Source organism: Sinocyclocheilus grahami, unplaced genomic scaffold (assembly GCF_001515645.1).
Source record: "Sinocyclocheilus grahami isolate Dianchi unplaced genomic scaffold, SAMN03320097.WGS_v1.1 scaffold144.1, whole genome shotgun sequence".
In the NCBI taxonomy this organism is placed as follows: Eukaryota; Metazoa; Chordata; class Actinopteri; order Cypriniformes; family Cyprinidae; genus Sinocyclocheilus; species Sinocyclocheilus grahami.
Window position 1 is genome coordinate 955,835 of NW_015505323.1, and position 19,637 is coordinate 975,471.

General features: G+C 39.6%; 1 protein-coding gene across 1 annotated transcript; it reads left to right on the forward strand.

Moving 5' to 3' along the window:
- Positions 1 to 326: 326 nt before the first annotated feature.
- LOC107591622 (upstream binding protein 1) lies at positions 327 to 19,123 on the forward strand. The gene is made up of 16 exons (XM_016280829.1): positions 327 to 1,079; positions 5,128 to 5,279; positions 5,382 to 5,458; positions 6,747 to 6,852; positions 6,990 to 7,096; positions 8,214 to 8,366; positions 8,576 to 8,686; positions 13,093 to 13,206; positions 13,395 to 13,501; positions 13,592 to 13,646; positions 13,751 to 13,844; positions 14,340 to 14,430; positions 14,556 to 14,677; positions 16,856 to 16,998; positions 17,607 to 17,658; positions 17,768 to 19,123. The coding sequence occupies exons 1-16, from the start codon at positions 964 to 966 to the stop codon at positions 17,803 to 17,805; spliced, it is 1,638 nt and encodes a 545-aa protein (XP_016136315.1). The 5' UTR covers positions 327 to 963; the 3' UTR covers positions 17,806 to 19,123.
- The last annotated feature ends 514 nt before the right edge of the window (positions 19,124 to 19,637 follow it).

Below are 19,637 nucleotides of genomic sequence, written 5' to 3' on the forward strand. Positions count from 1 at the left end.
TTGTCATTTTACAGCAATGTTGATATGGACTTTGGCTGTCAGCTGTAGATCTGAGGTTTTGAGCATAAACGTGTTGATTGTGATCTATAAACATAATCTTATATATTGAACAAGTTTGCATTTCTTCCACCAGGTGACCTTACGTTTAATATATGCGCTGTAAGTTAAAGGTAATATTGTGTTTGGAAGTCGAGAGTGACTACGGTGCGTCGGAGCGCTAGTTTAGGAAGAAGATGACGACAGATACCCGGGAGCTGATTGGCTGAGCGCAGCTCGCAGAGCAACGTGATTGGCTGTCAGATTCCCGACCCTGATCCCTGCTGCGGCCGCAGCTGCAGCTATCTCGCGTTTGGGGTTTGAATGGTGAAGACAGAGGGCCGTGTCGATGTGTTGTGATCTTTGGCCTTTTTCCGAAAGACCAAACGGGCGGGTCAGCACGATGAAATTAGGCGAACGCTTTTGGAGAGTAGAGCGCGTAAAGACACCGTACCGCGTTTAGGTGAAAGCGAGCGAGCTCTGCCAACCCAATTCCTCGAGCGGACATTGCGTGTGAATGCGGTGACAGTCAACAGCGTCCTCCCACCCTGCTTTTATATAATGGAAGATCGCATACAGATATGATGTGCTGATGTATACGGGATAACACACGGGAGCTGGAAACGGATAATACGGAGTTGCGTGGAGGGTTGAGTTGACTTTGCGACGCCTCGGTTCATCTCGAGACTCTTATTTGTCGCCTGTGTTATTGTGAAACTGAAGCAATGGCGAGGCACACGGTAGTCGGGGCTAGAGCCGTTTGCCCTGCTTTCAACAGCTAGCCTTCCGCGGGTGGCCACCTAACTTAACCAACTCTAGTAGGACTAGCTGACTCCTGCGGCAACGCGAGCTCCGCGCAGGGGCTGTCTGTACGAGGCGAAGCTGGCGGCGCTCCGGTTAGAGTCGGAGGAGAAGGACCTGGGCGCCATGGCGTGGGTGCTGAAGATGGACGATGCTACCATCGAGTCTGGGCTCGTGCACGACTTCGATGCCAGTTTGTCTGGCATCGGCCAGGAGCTCGGGGCTGGCGCGTACAGCATGAGGTTAGAGCAGCATGCAAACCGATCAGCAGCTTCACAAGAGTCCCTAAGCCGGGGGCGATGCATCTGTGACGGCGAGCTAGTTGGCTAACTTAGCTGTCGTGATCGCAGTGTTTACATTGCGAACCTCGGGATTCCAGGCGGGTTGTGTTTATTGGTTTAAAAAAAAAATCATAATTTGATATCCTTATTTATCATTTGGCAACTTCGCGAGATTGTTTTGTCGTCTGCTGGATGCAGTGTGGCTCTGCGAGAGTTGCTATAGCTAGCTCAAAACAATAGACAACGAGTTGCATCCTTATGTTGTCTGACCATCTTGAGAACTAACGAGACCTGTGGCCGGTTGCATAAACTGCTTAGACTACTCTTAAAAGTTAGACACCTAATTATTTTCTGCAAGACTGGGCATACTTTTTATTTTATTTTTATTTTTTTTAAGTAATTTACATAAAAACGTAGATTGTTGCCTTGTCTAATTTGAATCTGAAAAGTAAGACCGACAACCACTTGGTTAACTGCTAGTTAGTCAAACTAGTTCTTAACGTGGCGACTGTTAATTCAACTGGCCCCTGGTTGTAGAGCTCCTTTCGAGTAACGTGAGCCATAACGCGGCCGCACTGAAACGATAACAAGCGCGTTTGAAGTTATGTTACTTCCTGGAGCAGGGTGTTCTCTGAGATGCGAAATTAACAGTTATAAAGAGTTAGTTTAAGTATAGTAATTACATTTCAATCTTATCTCTTCGCACGTATTGTTTTAAGGGCATTCAAATGTTTCGTGAATAGCGTTTTTACTGATTGAAGAACTCGAGCTCCATGACGTCATACGCTACTGCGCGTAGAGGCTATGATTACGTCACAGAACTGTTAGGGTGACTCAGGAAGAGTTGATGCAATATTTAGGATGAGGGCCATATCCTCGGGTAGTCTGTCTGCATTTTCTGTGTACTTTTAAATTAAAGAAATTAAAGGGGAAGTGTGTATTATATTTCCTTTGATAAAATATGTATATCCCTGTTTAATATGCAGGCAACCCAGTAAGTCATTTAGACAGTTGATTCCTCGAAAAATGTAATTTTGTAGTCATAAAAGTGTTGTTCTAGGTAACCCCCTAGAGTGTGACAATTGGGTTCTGGAAGTAAAAAATCCCATTCATTTTCTTATTTGGGGAATTGATTTTGAAAGAGAACCTACTGTTATGAACTGGCCTACAGTGAGCTATTAGGTTGTTAATCCTTAATAATTTGATTTGGTTTCACTTTTAAGAATAATAATTTTTACCAGCGAAGTTCTGTAAAAAAAAAAAAAACCTACATTACTTATGATTTTGCAGAGAAATGTCCATCAGTCAAAGAATCGAAAGAAGCAAATCACACCAAAAGAACTTGCACCCATCCAGTCCCATGTAGCACTGCGAATGACATAACAGTGTCAGTCTCCCTACTCTCTTTTATAATGTATATTTAAAAAAAAACATACAAAATATTACACACACACACACATACTTGGTTCTTGACTTAAAACTCTTAAACGAAGACTTAAAAAAAAAATCTCATGTCTACCAAAAAAGTGCATGGGAATGAATGCATTCTGCTGTCAATCAGCTTTCAGGCTGGACTACTAATTGACATCAGAACTAAACAGCTCTATTTTGCTTAGAAATCACATGGTTCACCTTTACTGTTGGTGCCTTTTTTCTTTCTTTTTATTTTTTAGAAATACAGGTTGGAAAATATCACATTATTAAAATTCTTTTAATCTTACTTTCACGTGCTACTAACATTGCAGCCATTTGTTTTTGTTTGTTATTTAGTTGAATTTGACCAGTATCAAGCTGTCCAAAACATCATGCTCATCCATTTTATTCATAGATATTTATTGGGTTTTTTCATGCATTCCAACTGCATGCCAGGTGCTTCAGCATCCACAGCATTGGAAGAGGCAAACCACAATCCCCCTGCATACGTCACAGTTTCATTGGGGTATTAATGATGGAGTATATTTAAACTGTGTATGTTGCTTTTCCAAATCGCCAGCAGCCTTCACTGTTCCCATTTGGCCAAAAGGGTGTTTGAAATACGGTCACTGCATGATAGGAATACACATTATGTGCCTGAGGTCAGGTTCCATGGAGTGGTAACTCTGAGATGTGGCGGACTTCTGGAGGTTGTGGTGGAAAGAGCAACATCAGTATTTTCCCTGGAGCGCTCTGTTATTCTGCAAGTGTGCGTATGCAAGTGTCTGAAATACTCTGTGTGAGAGAGTATAGTCAGTGGTTGAGTTTACATTCTGTGGCGGTTTTGTTAGTGGTGGGAGTGCTGTAGTGTGAGACAGCGGGAAGAAGGCTGTTCACATGCTCTCCCCCTGTGATATCAAGTTTCTTGCTACTCTTCCAGCGTCCTGCAGATCTGCAGTTGACACAGTCCTCTAATGATGTTAGAGGACCAGACAGTGTTTTGGGCTAGTTGAGGTATAACCTGTTCACAGACTTTAGGTTAAAACATACATGCATGTTAGAGAAAGTTTATTTAAAATGGTTCCATGACATACATTTTTTAAACAAATACAAATATTCTATGTAGTTTCTGATTTAATGAGGTGCATGCAAACCTGAATGCGCAATTATAAAAGAATGATCAAAATGCTGTTTAAATTCATTTAAAAATTAAACTATAGCATGTCACACTGCAGGATATGGCAATTTTCTTGTCAGATGCCCTTATTTCTTTTGGTAGCATTAGCTGTTGAGCTTTTATGAAATATGTTCTGCATTTTGCAATTTGCAGGTGTTTTCAGTTAACAGGGTCAGATAAGTTCAAGATCCAGATATCATGGAGATATGCTTATTATGTTCCTACTGTGTCTGTAAGTCATTGCTATGACGGGGTGCTAATGTGATGTTTTGGTGTTGCGTTTGAGGTAAATGAGGGTGTGAGATGCTGATTATCTAATTTGCGATCATGTGGAATGAGCAGCGGTGGAACGGAATGTTACAGTGGAGCTGCTCATATTTCAGAAACACTTGCAGATTGGTGGGCAGGAAGGATCCTGCAGGCCGCACTGTTACAAACGTTGCGTCATGTCAAGCAGACTGCCAGCTAACTGACTCAGCGTCTATAGCTGTCACTGCACTGGCCTGATACCGCCTGTACATGTGTGAGTGTGGCAAAGAAGTGTCAAGCCCAGAGCCATGGCAGCATTTATTAACTCCATAATATATAAATACTAATAATATTTTGAGCTAAATATTGTGTAAATTAATTGTTCATTGTTAATTGTTTGGTATTGTGACATACTACCATCAAAATTTTGGGGTCAGTAAGATTTTATTTTATTTTTTTAATTAATTTTTTTTTACAGTTTTTGAAATAAGTCTGTTATGCTCACCAAGGCTGCATTTGTCTGTTTTACACACTAAAAACAGTAAAACTGCAAAATATTTTTTCAATTTAAAATAACTGTTTTCTGTTTGAATATAAATATATATTAATTTCAATTATTCCTCTGATGGCAAAGCTGCATTTTCAGTCTTCAGTGTCACATGATCCTTCAGAAATCATTCTAATATGCTGATTTTGTTCAAGAAACATTTCTTATAAATATTGAAAACAGTGGGCATTGTGATACATTTTGTGAAAAAAACAGCATTTATTTGAAATAAAAATTGTAACAATTTTTTTTTACTATTATCTAACACATTAATGCATCCTTGCTGAATAAAAGTATTCATTTGTTTAAAAAAATCACACTGACCCCAAACCTTTGAACAGTAGTCTATTAATATATGATTGTAAATACACGCCTCCCTTTTGTTTTATTTATATTTCCTAGCAGTCTGATGAGAATGTCCTTTATCTGTTTGTGGTTCAGAAGTACGAAAGAGCGGTCATGTGGTTTTTAAAGTGTCTATAGGTGTAAGCAGGCAGGAGGCTCCCTATATACCTGTTTCCATAACAACAATTTTCATACTGACGGTAGAGGTTCTGTGGTTCCAACCGACATAATTCACCATTTCATAACTAACCTCTGTGTCTGTGTTTGTTTTCCCTCAGTGATGTGTTGGCTCTGCCCATCTTTAAGCAGGAAGATGTTAGCGTTCCTGTGGAGTCGGACACCAAGAATCCTCCGTTTCAGTACGTGCTGTGTGCCGCCACCTCCCCTGCTGTTAAACTACACGAGGAGACGCTCACCTACCTAAACCAAGGTACGGTTTTCATTACCCATATTTCTTTCTCTATTCCTTAAAGAATACCAAGACCCTGGTTGAGAAGATATTCAGTAACACACTTCCCATCTCCCTCTGTAGGCCAGTCGTATGAGATCCGATTGCTTGATAACAGGAAAATAGGGGAGATGCCTGAACTCAACAACAAGACTGTTAAGGTGAGAGATTGTGTGTGTTTATCAGTGCAGTGCACTTATGGTTTTGTGTGGTGTGGCATCTCCTGCACTGGTATTCAGTGAATCTACAGCGTCATGGCAAAATGAATTTATATTTTACTCAAGTTGATGGTTTGCAGTCTGAATTGAATTTGGAGAGGAAAAAAAATTGAGGAAGTTGGTTCTGCAGAATAATACAAATCAACCAGTATATTTTTTATGACCAATATGATACTGATTATTTTTTGATTTAGTTAATTTTGTTATTCATACCTTTTTAAAGATAATTTTTTTATTTTATTTTATAACAGATAAATGGTTGATCACAAACCTTTGAAGGCAAACGCTTGCTTTATAAAGCTAATATTGTATGAAAATAATAAAAAAAATAATTAACTTAAAACACATTAAGTTATTTGTGAACAGTGTTGTTTACTGGCACAGTTGTGTGATGGCATTGTTACGCACTAAGACTAACCAGGTGGTCCATTTATCTGTAAACATTATTATATATATTTAAGAATTGCTGATTACTTATCAAATAAATGAATACATACGTACATAAATACAAATATACTATTGCTCAGAAGTCTCTTATGCTCACCAAAAATGCATTTATTCAATCAAACAAAACAAGTAATATTATTACATTTTTAGCATAACTGTTTTAAAACATTTTGTAATTTATTACTGTGATGCCAAAGCTGAATTTTCAGCATCATTATGCAAGTCTTTAGTGCTCCATGATTCTCCAGAAATCATTCTAATAAGCTGATTTGCTGCTATCAGTGTGGCAAGTTCAAAAGAACTACATTTATGTGAAATCTTTTTTAACATTAGTTTTTACTATCACTTTTGATCAATCTAATGCTGGAATGATAAATAAAAGTATTAATTTTTAAAACAAAAATCTTTGACAATTTTTCTTCCGTTGTCTTTGCTGGTCCCATACGTAAAAAAATAATACAGAGTGATCAATGTAGACTTTTAGGAGTCATTTCTTTAAATGTTTTGCGTCACGAATTGCTGTTTTGAATCAGTCTGAGGAATCCTTCACTGAGTGAATGCACTGATTTAACCACTGTGGATGTCTACACAGCCTTTTTACATCATCAAATCAAATTCAGGCAACAACATCACAGCTAGGATAAAACCTAATTAGTTTTTCCATGGTGCTGTAGTTTCAGCGGTGCAGGAAGTACTGGTATGTGTATGGCTCTTTAAGAGTGCTGCTTGTTCTGATGGGTTTGTGTTTGTGTGCGTTTGGTTTGGGGTGAATATATGGTTATAGAGTATAGTTAGGGTGGTTTTCCATGACCGAAGGCTTCAGTACATGGAGCACCAGCAGCTGGAGGGCTGGAAATGGAATCGGCCTGGCGACCGCCTCCTCGACATCGGTGAGCGCTTATGTGTTTACTTTAGGTTGCTGCAATCAATTTGTTCAGTCTTTTTTGATTCATCAAGTGAATAGTATCGAAGCAGCATAAAGCTTCAGGAGAGGGAGTTTTTACAGTGCATCATGTGTTTGTTACAGATATCCCCATGTCCGTTGGCATCACTGAGCCCTGCACACACCCATCACAGCTAAACGCTGCGGATTTCCTGTGGGATCTCTCCAAGCGAGCGTCTGTGTTTGTGCAGGTAAACCCCAATTCAAGATCAAACCACAAACATGCAGCCATGTTGTCATAGTTCAAAGGTTACAGAAACACACTAGAGTTTCAGTTTGAAGTGTCATTTGCAAATAGTTCTTGGGGCAGTGGACATGCTGTTTTATATATCTCGCTGTGTTAGATTACACTTGTTGCAACGTTGTACATAATATTTTTCTGCGTATGCCTGTTGATAATCAACAAGGAAATCAACAGTTGGGAACGATACTATTTATTTTTATTTAATGTAAACACACTTGATTTGTAAATGTAAATGGGTTGGACAAAAAAAAAAGTTTTATTCAATGCGAGTTGCATTAGACTTTGCATTGTAATTGCAATAGACCTGTTGCTGTTTTCTTATGTCATTAATATTAAGTTGTTTAAGAAAAAAAGAAAACTTCATTTATTTAATGATTTCTGGCTGTTTACTTAAATATTTACATGAATTTTGTATAAATGTTTACTTCAATGAGAAATACATCAAGACATTGTTTTAATTTTAATGCAATTTAATATTTAACATTTTAAATGATGTGTTCAGTGTTGTTATTTATATTGTTAAATTACATTAAATTATTAAAATAATAAAATTATCAGTTTTTTGCTGTGGTATTGAAATTAGTATTACCGTAATAATATCATATATTGTATAATATTACTAATGATGTTTCTGCAAAAATCGAGCACATATAAATATGCAGTTGAGCATTCACTGGTGTATATTTCTTCAGGTCATTATTTAATTCTTGCTGTCAAGATCCTCACAGCTGTTTTGAGTAGTTAATGAATAGAACATCCCTGAAGAACAATCTCATTGGCCAGAAATTCTCTCTCTGCTATGCAGATGTTGTGCCAGTAGTGTTAGACATGTTGGAGAGAGTCTGACTAGAGCTACTGGCTCTTTGACGTTGTCTCTTGACTTTAAAAGCGTCCGATCAAGTTTCAAACATATCAATATCATTCCAGTTGATTAAAAATGTTTCTGGCACATCCTAATCTGTGCAGAAATAGTGCAATACATGTAAGGGATAATCTCAAAAGTGCTCTAGGAACTGATCATGTGTTCCACATTAATTATCTATTTCTTCCTTACCTTGTTAAAGGTTCATTGCATCAGTACAGAGTTCACCCCACGGAAACATGGCGGAGAGAAGGGAGTCCCGTTCCGGATCCAGATTGACACTTTTAAGCAAAATGAAAGCGGAGAGTACACCGAGCACCTGCACTCCGCCAGCTGTCAGATCAAAGTCTTTAAGGTGATGCCACACGCATGCAAACATGCATTAAATGCAAGGAAATATCTGTGGTGTTGGGTTGAAGATTGCAGATCTGAATTATTTTCACCTTTGTGTTTCTTATACTGAATGCTTATGTTGTTGAAGGGTGTGTTTTGAAGCATTATGCATGCATGATATTGAAGTCTTCAGCATGTATTAAAGTGTATCTCATACTCTCCTAATAACAGCCAAAGGGAGCAGACAGAAAACAAAAAACAGACCGAGAGAAGATGGAGAAAAAGACTGTGCAGGAGAAAGAGAAATATCAGCCTTCTTATGACACCACTATTTTGTCAGAGGCAAGAATATTTAAGTATTTTTGTGTTGTTTTTTTTACACCTATTACTACTGACACCTATTGACATGGATACAGAATCAGGTACAAAAAACAACGTTTTTGGCTACTAATTGTAAAAATAGCCTATACATAGATGTATTTCTCATCCATGATTAATTTAGACAAATAATAAGGGGTCGCTGAGATAAAGTGAATAGCATTTAGCTGCTCATGTTACAGCCACCATGGCGGGGGCAACCTTATATCGAGTTTAATATCAGTGGCCTAAAATTAACTGTGACTGAAGTCTTCATCTTATTTCAATGTACACCATTTCACACATATAGTAAAAGTACTATTCATGCCTGTAGGAAATTTTCCTTCTTCTCAGAAACAGTGTTATTTTAGAATTATTTATATGCTATTATAGTATTTAATTATATTTTGATTTAGCTTTTATTTTTATGTTTATATTTCAGTTTTAATTTTAGTTTCATTTCATATTACTGACATAACCTCGGTTCCCTGAGAAGGGAACGAGACGTTGCGGACCGTATAAATTGACGCTTTGGAGAAACACCTTTCTCCTCAAATACTGAAGCATTATTTACTTAATGCCATTGTATCACAATGGCCAATGGCGCTCGAGTGCGCGAAAAGGGGGCAGGAAATCGCAGTATTTATATGCAGTGCTTATATATACTATATAAGCAGTGTTAAGTGCCATTTCATCAGAATCTTTTGACTGAATAAGAGAGCTTATGAAAGACCTGAGCGTAAGTAACATGGCATAAACACAACGTCTTGTCATTCCCTTCTCAGGGAACCAAGGTTACGTCAGTAACCAGAGACGTTCCCTTTCAAGATGGTCTCTCGACGTTGCTGACAGCATAAGCTGATGTTTTGGGGAGCATGTAACTTCACACCATGTTACTGCGAAGGCCGCTTGGCATAAGCGGAGAAGACTTATAAGCGCAGCAACTCTCAACAGCAATCGCAATGCATTGTACAGCCACTGTACACAAGTACGGATAAACAGCACATTCCAGACAACAGCTTCTCACCGGAGATAGACATGCAGTTGTGGAGCTGACCAGGATTAGACAGCACACTGGCCTGGGGAACTGTGAAAGTTGAATAGTTGAAGCGGTCACATGTGAAGCAGTCCCAACGTGCCACAAAACGTTACAGTGTGAACGATCTGAGGGAGTGTTCTGATAATGCGCTCGTAACGCAAATGATAGTGCCCACAATAGGCAGGGAAACCGAGAGACAAGTAAAACAGCAGGTAGACTTTATTGTAGATCCAACTATAACGCTATGCGGCACGTTCCTTGTTCCAGGAACAGATGGCGTTTTGGCTACATTCTCTGATTTTGCAGCTGAAACTGTGCTGCTCTCTGCTAGAGTCTGAAGCTGGGATTTAAAAAAAAAATTTTAGACACTTTACATGCAGTCACACAGAGCTATGTTAGCTGAAACTTCGGCCGATATACTGGTCAGTGTAAGCAACATTACACATCTGTATAAAGAGTGTGGCACAGTCGGCCCTCATCACAGAAAGGCAACGAATGGAGGCAGCACAAGCATATATCTTAGTCAGTGTAAGCAACACACCTGTATGAAATGTAAACGGCACTACATGTTCTAATAAATATGGTGGCACAGCACTGGTGCATATCATAGGAAGTCAGTGAGAGACAAGCACTTGTATAGACAAGCACTACACTCTGCTATTGAAAACAACCGCTTAGCTGGTGTTTATACAGTGATACGTCATAACCTCCTGAAGGCTGAAGCTATTGGAAGAGAGCTGAACTGGATGATGACATCACTGAATCATCAATGAACTTACTTTAGCTTTTTGTTATTGTCTTCTTGCAGCATTGACAAACTATTTTCCTGTTTGACACTGTAAAGCTGCTTTGACACAACCAGTATTGTATAAAGCGCTATACAAATAGAGGTGACTTGACTTGTAGCTGCCTGCCCGGCTGCTTTGTGCACGACAGCTCGCCACTGGGTCGGGGGAGCTGTTTATATGATTAAGTAAGCGGCTGGTGTAATTTGTGCTCCAGCAGGCGAAATACCACGCTGAAGCCACACCATTGTGTGAACAGCTGAAGCGCCTTGGTTTGGATATTTTGTGCTATGTACAATACAGAACACTGCTGAGGCGGGGGGCTGTGTATATTATAAGCACTTTCAGCGTGCAGGGGGTCAGCGGGGCCTGTGTCCGCATATGAGCCCTTTGCTGCAAACCTCACGTTCGGGTTATAGCTCCACTACCATGAGGGGAGCATGAGAGCCAGGTTTGTTTCTTGGAGTTAGGTAAGCACCACCTATGACGAGCACTATCTGAAGGCAGGAAGTCCTCACATTCATGGATAGATCGGAAAAGCGTGAGGCATGTGGGCTCTGAGCCTGCGTGAACTCGCCACTTAACACTTTGTTTCTGCTCCAAATCAGGATGTCAGTGCTTCTTCCTCAGCTGCTTAAAGAGAGCGGCTGAGGGGGAGGCTGCACAAGGGCTAACCAAGCGAGTTTTCACTTTTTTAGCATCGCAGTGCGGGCAGTTAGGGCCCTCAGTAGTGGCTTCTGCGTGGGCAGGCAGAAGACGCAAAGTTCGAGTCTGTCGAGGATCAGGAAACCTAAGTGATATCTCAATCCATTCTTTACCGGTGTTGTGCCGAATTCTGCACCCCTGCCAGATTATGCACCCCCTCGTTGAAGTCGCTACCTGATTGCCTAATCCCAACCCCACCCCTAATCCTAACCCCTCCCCCACACCTACTCCTAAACCTACCAATACTAGGGGGTGCATAATCTGGCAGGGTGCACATTTCGGCACTACACCGGAACGCGTAAGGGGATCAGCGAAATGTATTCCATAATCCTCTTTGGCGATGAATCAACAGTGAAGACTTAAAGGGGTCATATGATGCTGCTAAAAAGAACATTATTTTGTGTATTTGGTGCAATGAAATGTGTTTATGCGGTTTAAGGTTAAAAAAACACATTATTTTCCACATACTGTACATTATTGTTTCTCCTCTTTGCCCCGCCTTTCTGAAACGCGTCGATTTTTACAAAGCTCATCGTTCTAAAAATGCGAGGTGTGCTGTGATTGGTCAGCTATGTAGTGCGTTGTGATTGGCCGATTACACCAAGCGTGAGACGGAAATGTTACGCCCCTTACCATATTGTGATGATGCCCTGTCATGCCGGAGCGATGATTCAAAAACATGAAAACCCATTATAAACGAGGCATTCGTTGCATCCAGTGGGGACATAATTATGGATTATAATGACTTATACTGGCTTTTTAAGCGTTGCGTTGCGTTGCATCGTGTAAACCTAAAACCATGTCTGCATTTGTGATCGCAGAAATGACAAACAACAATAGAACAGTGTTGTAAATACAACTTAACCACTGATTTCTAGTCGTGTCCATTTTTGGAAGGCCAAACAAAGTAGTTTGGCTTGCACAACGAAACACAGCGTCACACACGGTGGCCTAGAGTGAGCAGAGGCCGGCGGCTAGAGAGAGCGGAGGCCGGCTTGAGTGAGTGGCGGCCAGTGGGCTTAAGAACGGCGCAGCGGGCAGGTTTGCGGCAACCACATGCGATGACCCTGGGCTGGACTCTGCTTCGTCCACGGTGAAAGCCGATCCGGCGATCCACAGCACAAAGTTGTAGTATTTCCTCAGCGACCAGCACGGATCAGCTCCAGGCATGACGAAGCAGATATCGTCCTCTTTTGGAAGGCCAAACTGTTTCACAACGAATCACACAGCGCCTTCACGACATGACGACGGCAACAACAATACTACAGTGAGAATAAAAGTTACCACTGCCTTTCTTTGCGTGAACATTTGGGCGGAGTTATGCAAATCTTCCCACATAGTGATGTAGATATGTGGGGCCGTGTTAGAACGAGCCGTTTTAGGTAGGCTTGGCTGACCCTTAACTTTTATAAAGACTATCTCTTTGGATTTGAGACTTTAGTCTTTGCAACTTTACAGATTTTCTTTATGCACCAAGAGCTTGTAACACTCTAAAGAGAAAGGAAAAATTGAAATCGCATCATATGACCCCTTTAAGCATTTATAATGAAAGAGAAAGATTCTGATGAAATACCTCTCAGCGCTGCTTATATAGGGCTCTTTCTCGCCCCCTTTTCGTGCGCACGAGCACCATTGGCCATTGCGATGCAATGGCAATAAGTGAATAAGGCTTCGGTATTTGAGGAGAAAGGTGTTTCCCCAAAGCGTCAGCTTATGCTGTCTGCAACGTCAAGAGATCATCTCAAAAGGGAACTGTGCTTATAGGTTATTTAACTAAAAAATACTTTAAATTGATTCAAATTTACATGCTTGTCTGTTTTTCTCTGTTTATGTTTTCACTGTGGTTTGTCTTTTTTGAGTAGACTCAATTGGAGCCTGTGATTGAGGAGGCTGTAGAATATGAGCTAAAGAAATCCAGCAAGCGGACACTTCCTGCAGACTGTGGCGATTCCATCGCCAAAAGCAAAAGAGGAAGTGTAAGCGCCCACTCACCTCTGCTGTGTTAACAGTTCACTCATACTAAACTCCAAAGCATTCTTCATATTTGTTTTTAATAGTGTCCTTCATCGGTGTGTGATGGGTCATTCATTAGTCTGACATCAAAATTCTGTTTTGTTTAGATCACTTTGGACTTTCTCACATTTCTCTCTTTCTCTCATTGTAGTGCTCTCCATGGCCAGATAATGCATACGTCAACCCCAACACAGCAGCTACACCGACCTTCACCTCCAGCACACACACCTACAGCAGTAGCAGCACAGTACCAGACAGGTGACACACTCACGAAGCATCTGTGTTTCATTTACATTGTGCCATGAACCAGAGTTATGCATTTTCTAATGCTTGTACTTTTGTTTTTAGTGAGTCATCTTCACCTAACCATCAAGTGGATCTTGGTAGCCTCGTGTCTATGGAGGTTTGTACATGTTTGTATATAACATTTTTACTAATTTGCCTTAAAGATGCACATTTATTTTTATGTTGCATCTGAAAAAAAATAAATCTGTGAACTTTCTGCAGTCTCTGAGTCCCACAGCGTCTATACAGGACACACAGAAGTGGCTGCTTAAGAACAGATTTAACTCATACAGTCGTATTTTCACCCATTTCTCAGGTATTAACACATGCAAGTTTTTGTTGCAAAGATTAAAATTCACCAGGGCTGGGTAAAAATATGTAGTTATGATAAATCACAATCGTTATTTGAATGATCCTGATAATCGATTCTTAGTTGTCCTCACAAGCTGTGTGTAAAACCAAACATACAGCGTATTCTGATTCACAAACAATTGACTCTTATGAACTGGTTCTTTTAATGAGTAGTTCAAAAGATGAGTTACCAGTTTGAATCAATCTGAAACAGTTGCCTGCATAATTAACATTATTAACAGAGAGAGAATCTCTTTCAAATGTAAGCAAATTGGGCATTAAAGCTGAAATATCAAAATAGACCGAATCAGAATTGGAATTTAATAGAATCTACAGTTTCTGAATCAGAATCCAATGGAATACGGAAATCTGTCGTTATCCAGCCCTAACAGACACATAACATTAAACTATGAGTAGTAATTAATGAGACTGATTTGATATGATGGATTTTTCATCTCAGGTTCTGATCTACTGAAATTAACTCGTGAGGATTTAGTCCAAATTTGTGGTGCAGCTGATGGAATCAGACTCTACAATGCACTTAAGTCAAGGTATGATAAAAAAAATAAAAAAATCACAAGTGATATTAATATATAATTGAGGAGATTTCTTAAAATGATGAATGTGTAAACTAGAGAATTCTGTTCACATTGTGTGTGTTTGTGTCCCCATACAGAGCAGTGCGTCCCAGACTCACAGTCTATGTGTCCCTGGAGGCATCTCAAAGTGAGAGCCCTCTACTGGAGAAACGTGGCCACAGCAAAAACGGCGAACACAGCAGTCCAACATCCATACCTGGTATATAAATGTCAATCGTGGAGACTTGCACACCCATTCCTAACATACCACAATCACAAGGAAATAAGTAACATCTATTGTGTTGCAACAACAAACATGCAGTGCAGCATTATTCAGCAGCACTGAATTGCTTGATCTGTTGTACAAACCTTCGTAACCTGTCCACCAAAGTACTACAACTGGTGAACTAAAATGTGTTCACTTCCTTTTTCTGATACTAAATACCACATGATGTAAAATAAGTTGCATGACTAAATCAAAATGTAAGGTAGTGCTCGGTTTTTTTGTTGGTGGGGGTTTTTTTTTGTTTTTTTTTTGGCATTGGCAACATAAGGGGCCGTTCACATTTTGAGCCTAAAAACGTGTGGAAAACGCTAGACGCGCCGGTTTCTTTTTTTATCCAAAGCGTTCGGGCACTTGTGCTCCGGAGGCGTCTGCCGTTGCTAAGCAACCATGACCTGCGCTCTCCATGAAGATGCGGAAGTTTCAGCACTAAAAATCGCTTGCAGTAGCTCTGCTACTAAATTTATTTAAAAATGTCTGTCCCTGTACAGCTATGATCAGCTGTTCCTTCATCTTGGCTGAGCTTTCAATGTTGTTACGGGAAAGGATGAAGCTGATTGGTTGGTTCTTGTCACATGACCCGTGGTGCGCTTGTGGTATTCTGAAAAGTTTAAAATGTTTTTATCTCGATGCGGCGCGAATGCGCCTGGAAAAAAAAGAGTGCCATTTAGCTTTAGCTTCCATAACGAGTGCGCCTACATTTGAAATAACGAACTTGAGCGTGCAAAAGACGCGATATGTGAACGGCCCCTAAAATGGCAACAGTTGAGAATGTTAAATTAATTCACATTAATGAACATTTTTCAATCTAGTGAATACTGAAAATTTTCATAAGGAACCCACCATTAAACCCACAATCATAAGTGTTACACATTAGGCTGTTACATTACAATATTCAAACTGTTAGGCTGATGATACACGGGGCAACTTTGGCTAATGTTGCCGTCAGTGGGCAACCAGGTGAGACACAAGGCCCTCAACCGATCCAAAGTATCCAGATGTGTTACCCATTCTCAATGGGAAAGTGCCCAAGCAACATTGCTCAAAAAAAGTTGCCCGGCAAAATTGCTCAAAAAGTTGCCCAGTGTATCATCAGCCTTTCAAGTAAAATTGCAGGCAGACATGAGAGACAACTTAGCACTACCATTCAAAAGTTTGGGGTACCTGAAACTGATCAAAAGTGACAGTAATGACTTCTACATTGTTACAAAAAAATTATATTTCAAAAAAATGCTTTTGTTTTGTTTTTTACTTTCTATTTATCAAAACAATCCTGAAAAAAATATCACACTTCACACAAAAATATTAAGCAGCACAACCGTTTTCAACATTGATAATAATAAGAAATGTTTCTTAGAATGATTTCTGAAGGATCTTGTGACACTGAAGACTGGTGTAATTAATGCTGAAAATTCAGCTTTGCCATCACAGGAATAAATTACATGTTAAAATATATTAAAATAGAAAATGGTTAGTTTAAATTGTAATAATATTTCACTATATTACTGTTTTTTCTGTATAAATGCAAATAAATGCAGTCTTGATGAGCGTAAGAGACTTAAAAATGCTTGAAGATCTTACCAACCCCAAATTAACGGGTAGTTTATAATATAAAGATGCAGCAAAAGCTATGAGAAAAAATCTTGTTCCTCTTCCTGCTCTCAAAAGCACAACACCATAAGACATTTGACACGGCAACAAGACCACACCTCAAACCCGACATCATTCTCTCTGTAGCCACTTCTAATAACAGACTTGTGTAGCAGTTTAACCACTGTGCTCAGACCCCAAACTCATTTACCAAGAAACAATCAGGTTACCTAATTATTGTATAAAATGAATTCTACAGAAATGCACAGATGGTTATTTTTGTTAATTTGGTTAAGTGCAGTTTTTGAAGTACTTCATAATGTTTCATCAAACACATTGCATCACAGCCAAATGTAAAGTTGTTGCAAATTTCATCATGTTTGTCTTTTATGAATTAGGTCAAGCCCTTTCTGTTTGTATTCTTTTGGTTCTGCAGATGTTTTTATTTAGCTCAGTCTACTGTGATATGTACAGTCCTTTGTCATTGTTGGTATTGTTTTAAAGTGTGTCTGTGTTTGTGTTTAGTTTACCACGCTCTTTACCTTGAGGAGATGACCGCTTGTGAGCTAACTAGGAAAATCTCCAGTGTCTTGTCGCTGCCGCTGTCCCACATCAGCCAAGTCTACAAACAGGGGCCCACAGGGATACACATACTACTCAGTGACCAGGTAAACACAGAACTACTTCACAGATTCATACGACTACACTAAAAGCAGCCAGAAACAGTCTCTTATCTTTCCCTGTTATCAGGTAGCCAACCGTGGCTGCTCATATGAATAATGTTTTGCATCATGCCACAGATAGAACACACTTCATTGTAGACTTTTTTTTCGACTGTTATCAGTTGTCATGAATAAATGGATCATGTAGGTGAGGAACGTCAGATTGTGACAGATTTGTCTAGAGAATGCTTTTGAAAGAAGTCTGTTACACTCATCAAGGCTGCATTTTTTTTGTCCAAAAACACAGTAAAAACAATAATATTACAATGTAAAAGTTTTCTATTTTTAAATATTTGTAAATGTTTTATATTTACTTCTTATATATACTTACACTCTTACTTATATTTTCTTATATAATTACTGTAACAACCAATGTTGATCCAAGTTACTACACTGAACAAACTGATATGATTTAATCACTTTGAAATTGACATTTAGTCCTAAAGAAAAATTTTGGAACAAACCTGTGTAGTGTGAACAAGACCTTAGTAACTCAGCTATGTCCTAATATATAAGAGAATACCTTACAGACAATCTTTTTTTTTTGCTTACAGATGGTTTATAACTTCCCAGATGAGAGCAGTTTCATTGCCAGCACAATACAAGGTAAAACATGTCCAAAAAACACAGACAGAAGCATTTCATTAAAACCCCTCAATGTTTTTCTTGTTCTCCAATCCTTCTGACGACAACTGTGGCTTTTGTTCTTCCTCAGATGACACCAGTGATGGATTTCACATTGTCCTGAAGTAGAGCTGCTGCAAGCAATGTGAACCAGAGTGTGATGACATCACAAGGCTCCGTACTGCCATTCTTGAGCATTGAACATGTTTCCTCCATCCTCCTCTCTCTTCCTTTCCTCATCTCTCTCTCGTTCTTCACGTCTCACATGTCGGAGAGAGAGAGAGATAGCCGGTGTTGGGCAGGGCCTCCTAACTGTTAGAATCTGACTTCAGTGTGTTATTTGTTTCATATTGAAAACACTTAAACTGATGCCAGTGTGTGCGAGCGGTGGGCTTTTAAGTATGCATGCGAGTGTGTTTTTAAAGGTTGAATCGGGAGGGATGGAGGTGGGCAGAAACTGCAAAGAAGTAGAGGAGAATTGTGACCACTTTTACTTCAGCATGGTGTTCGTGGACGAATCTGAGCATCCGGCGCCGTGATACGGCTGCGCTCAGACTCTGTCCTCACTTTGCTAGTTATGAACGTACAGTACTTACTTGAGTTTATCCGCCTTTTGTCTGTGAGTTGTCAAGTGTTTCACTACCTGCCCCTTCGAACCGGCCTGCAGATGCCATCACAAACCCCTCAGTAGATAGTAATGACCTCTTTTTCCAATGTGGGGAAACGCGTCCTGACATAGGCATGCGCAGGACGTCTTTATGTCTGTCTGGATGAAATCATTCTTTGAGTTTGAGTACGGTGCCCTGCAGCTAACGTGAGGTTGTAAGACTCAAGTTTTGGCTGTATCCTACTCTCATAGATGACATTGTCACTGCTGATATTATTTTCAATTCCTCTTTCAAGACCAGGATCGTTTCTGGTGCCATCATTTCTGTTGACTAGATTCTGTTTCTTAGCATTTACTTTGTGCTTCGTGGGATGCATTAAGCGTCTGCTGGTTCCACATGTTGGTGATGGTTTTTAGGTTATGATTGTTATGCTGCTTATTCTCTGATTACCCGCCCTTTATAGTAGCTCCTGGCACAGATAATATCATGATTATTGATAAATGTGCACAATCACAAGCAGCCATAAATTATATTTCCCATAATGCCTTTGCTTTCTATTATCTTAATTTTGTGACCTAGGACTTGATGTCGGCTGGTGCTTTTCTAAATGCACATGTGGTTTACCGTCAGCTGCTCCAGTTAAACCTAGCCATCATGGCTGCAGTCAGCCAGCCTTTTTTTTCAATCTTTTTTTCCTTTTTAAATAGAGACTGACTCAATAGGTCTTCTATCTCAGTAGTCATGTATTGGGCAGCTGTGCTTTGGCATGTACTGTGCTTATTGTTGCCACTTTATAGAGGAGCATGGTTGTAAGAATGTTGACTCCTTTTAATTCTCATTAAAAAAAAATTCAAAAAAGGAATGACCAAGTCTGCACTGAAACTGATACCACAATAAAATGGATACTTCGCTGTTGTTGGATGCGCACTCAAGACATTTGGTGTACACAATGTTTCCAGGTTGAACAAATTATCAAAGTCTAAATCCATGAAGAGGTGTGTTCCTCAGATCAAATGCTGTGGATCACCGGACTGTCCTCTGCATTTCCGTGATGATAATCATGGTGCCCTCATGTCACTGTCTGTCTAAAGAAGCCTCTCTTCCATAGGGGGTGCTGAGATGTACACAATTAATGCCTGTACCAGAAATAAAAATAATTTTCATATTGTCTCTGAAGTACTTTTTATATTGCAAAGTAAGAGGATAATTATTTTTGATAGTTGATTGTGTTTTTTACTTAAGCTGTTTTATAGAAAAGAAGAAATGAAGAGTGTTAAAAATAATGTTCCTAATTTGAAGGATATCTGCAATCAAATTAGAAGACATTTATACATAGGGACATAGATTAATTAT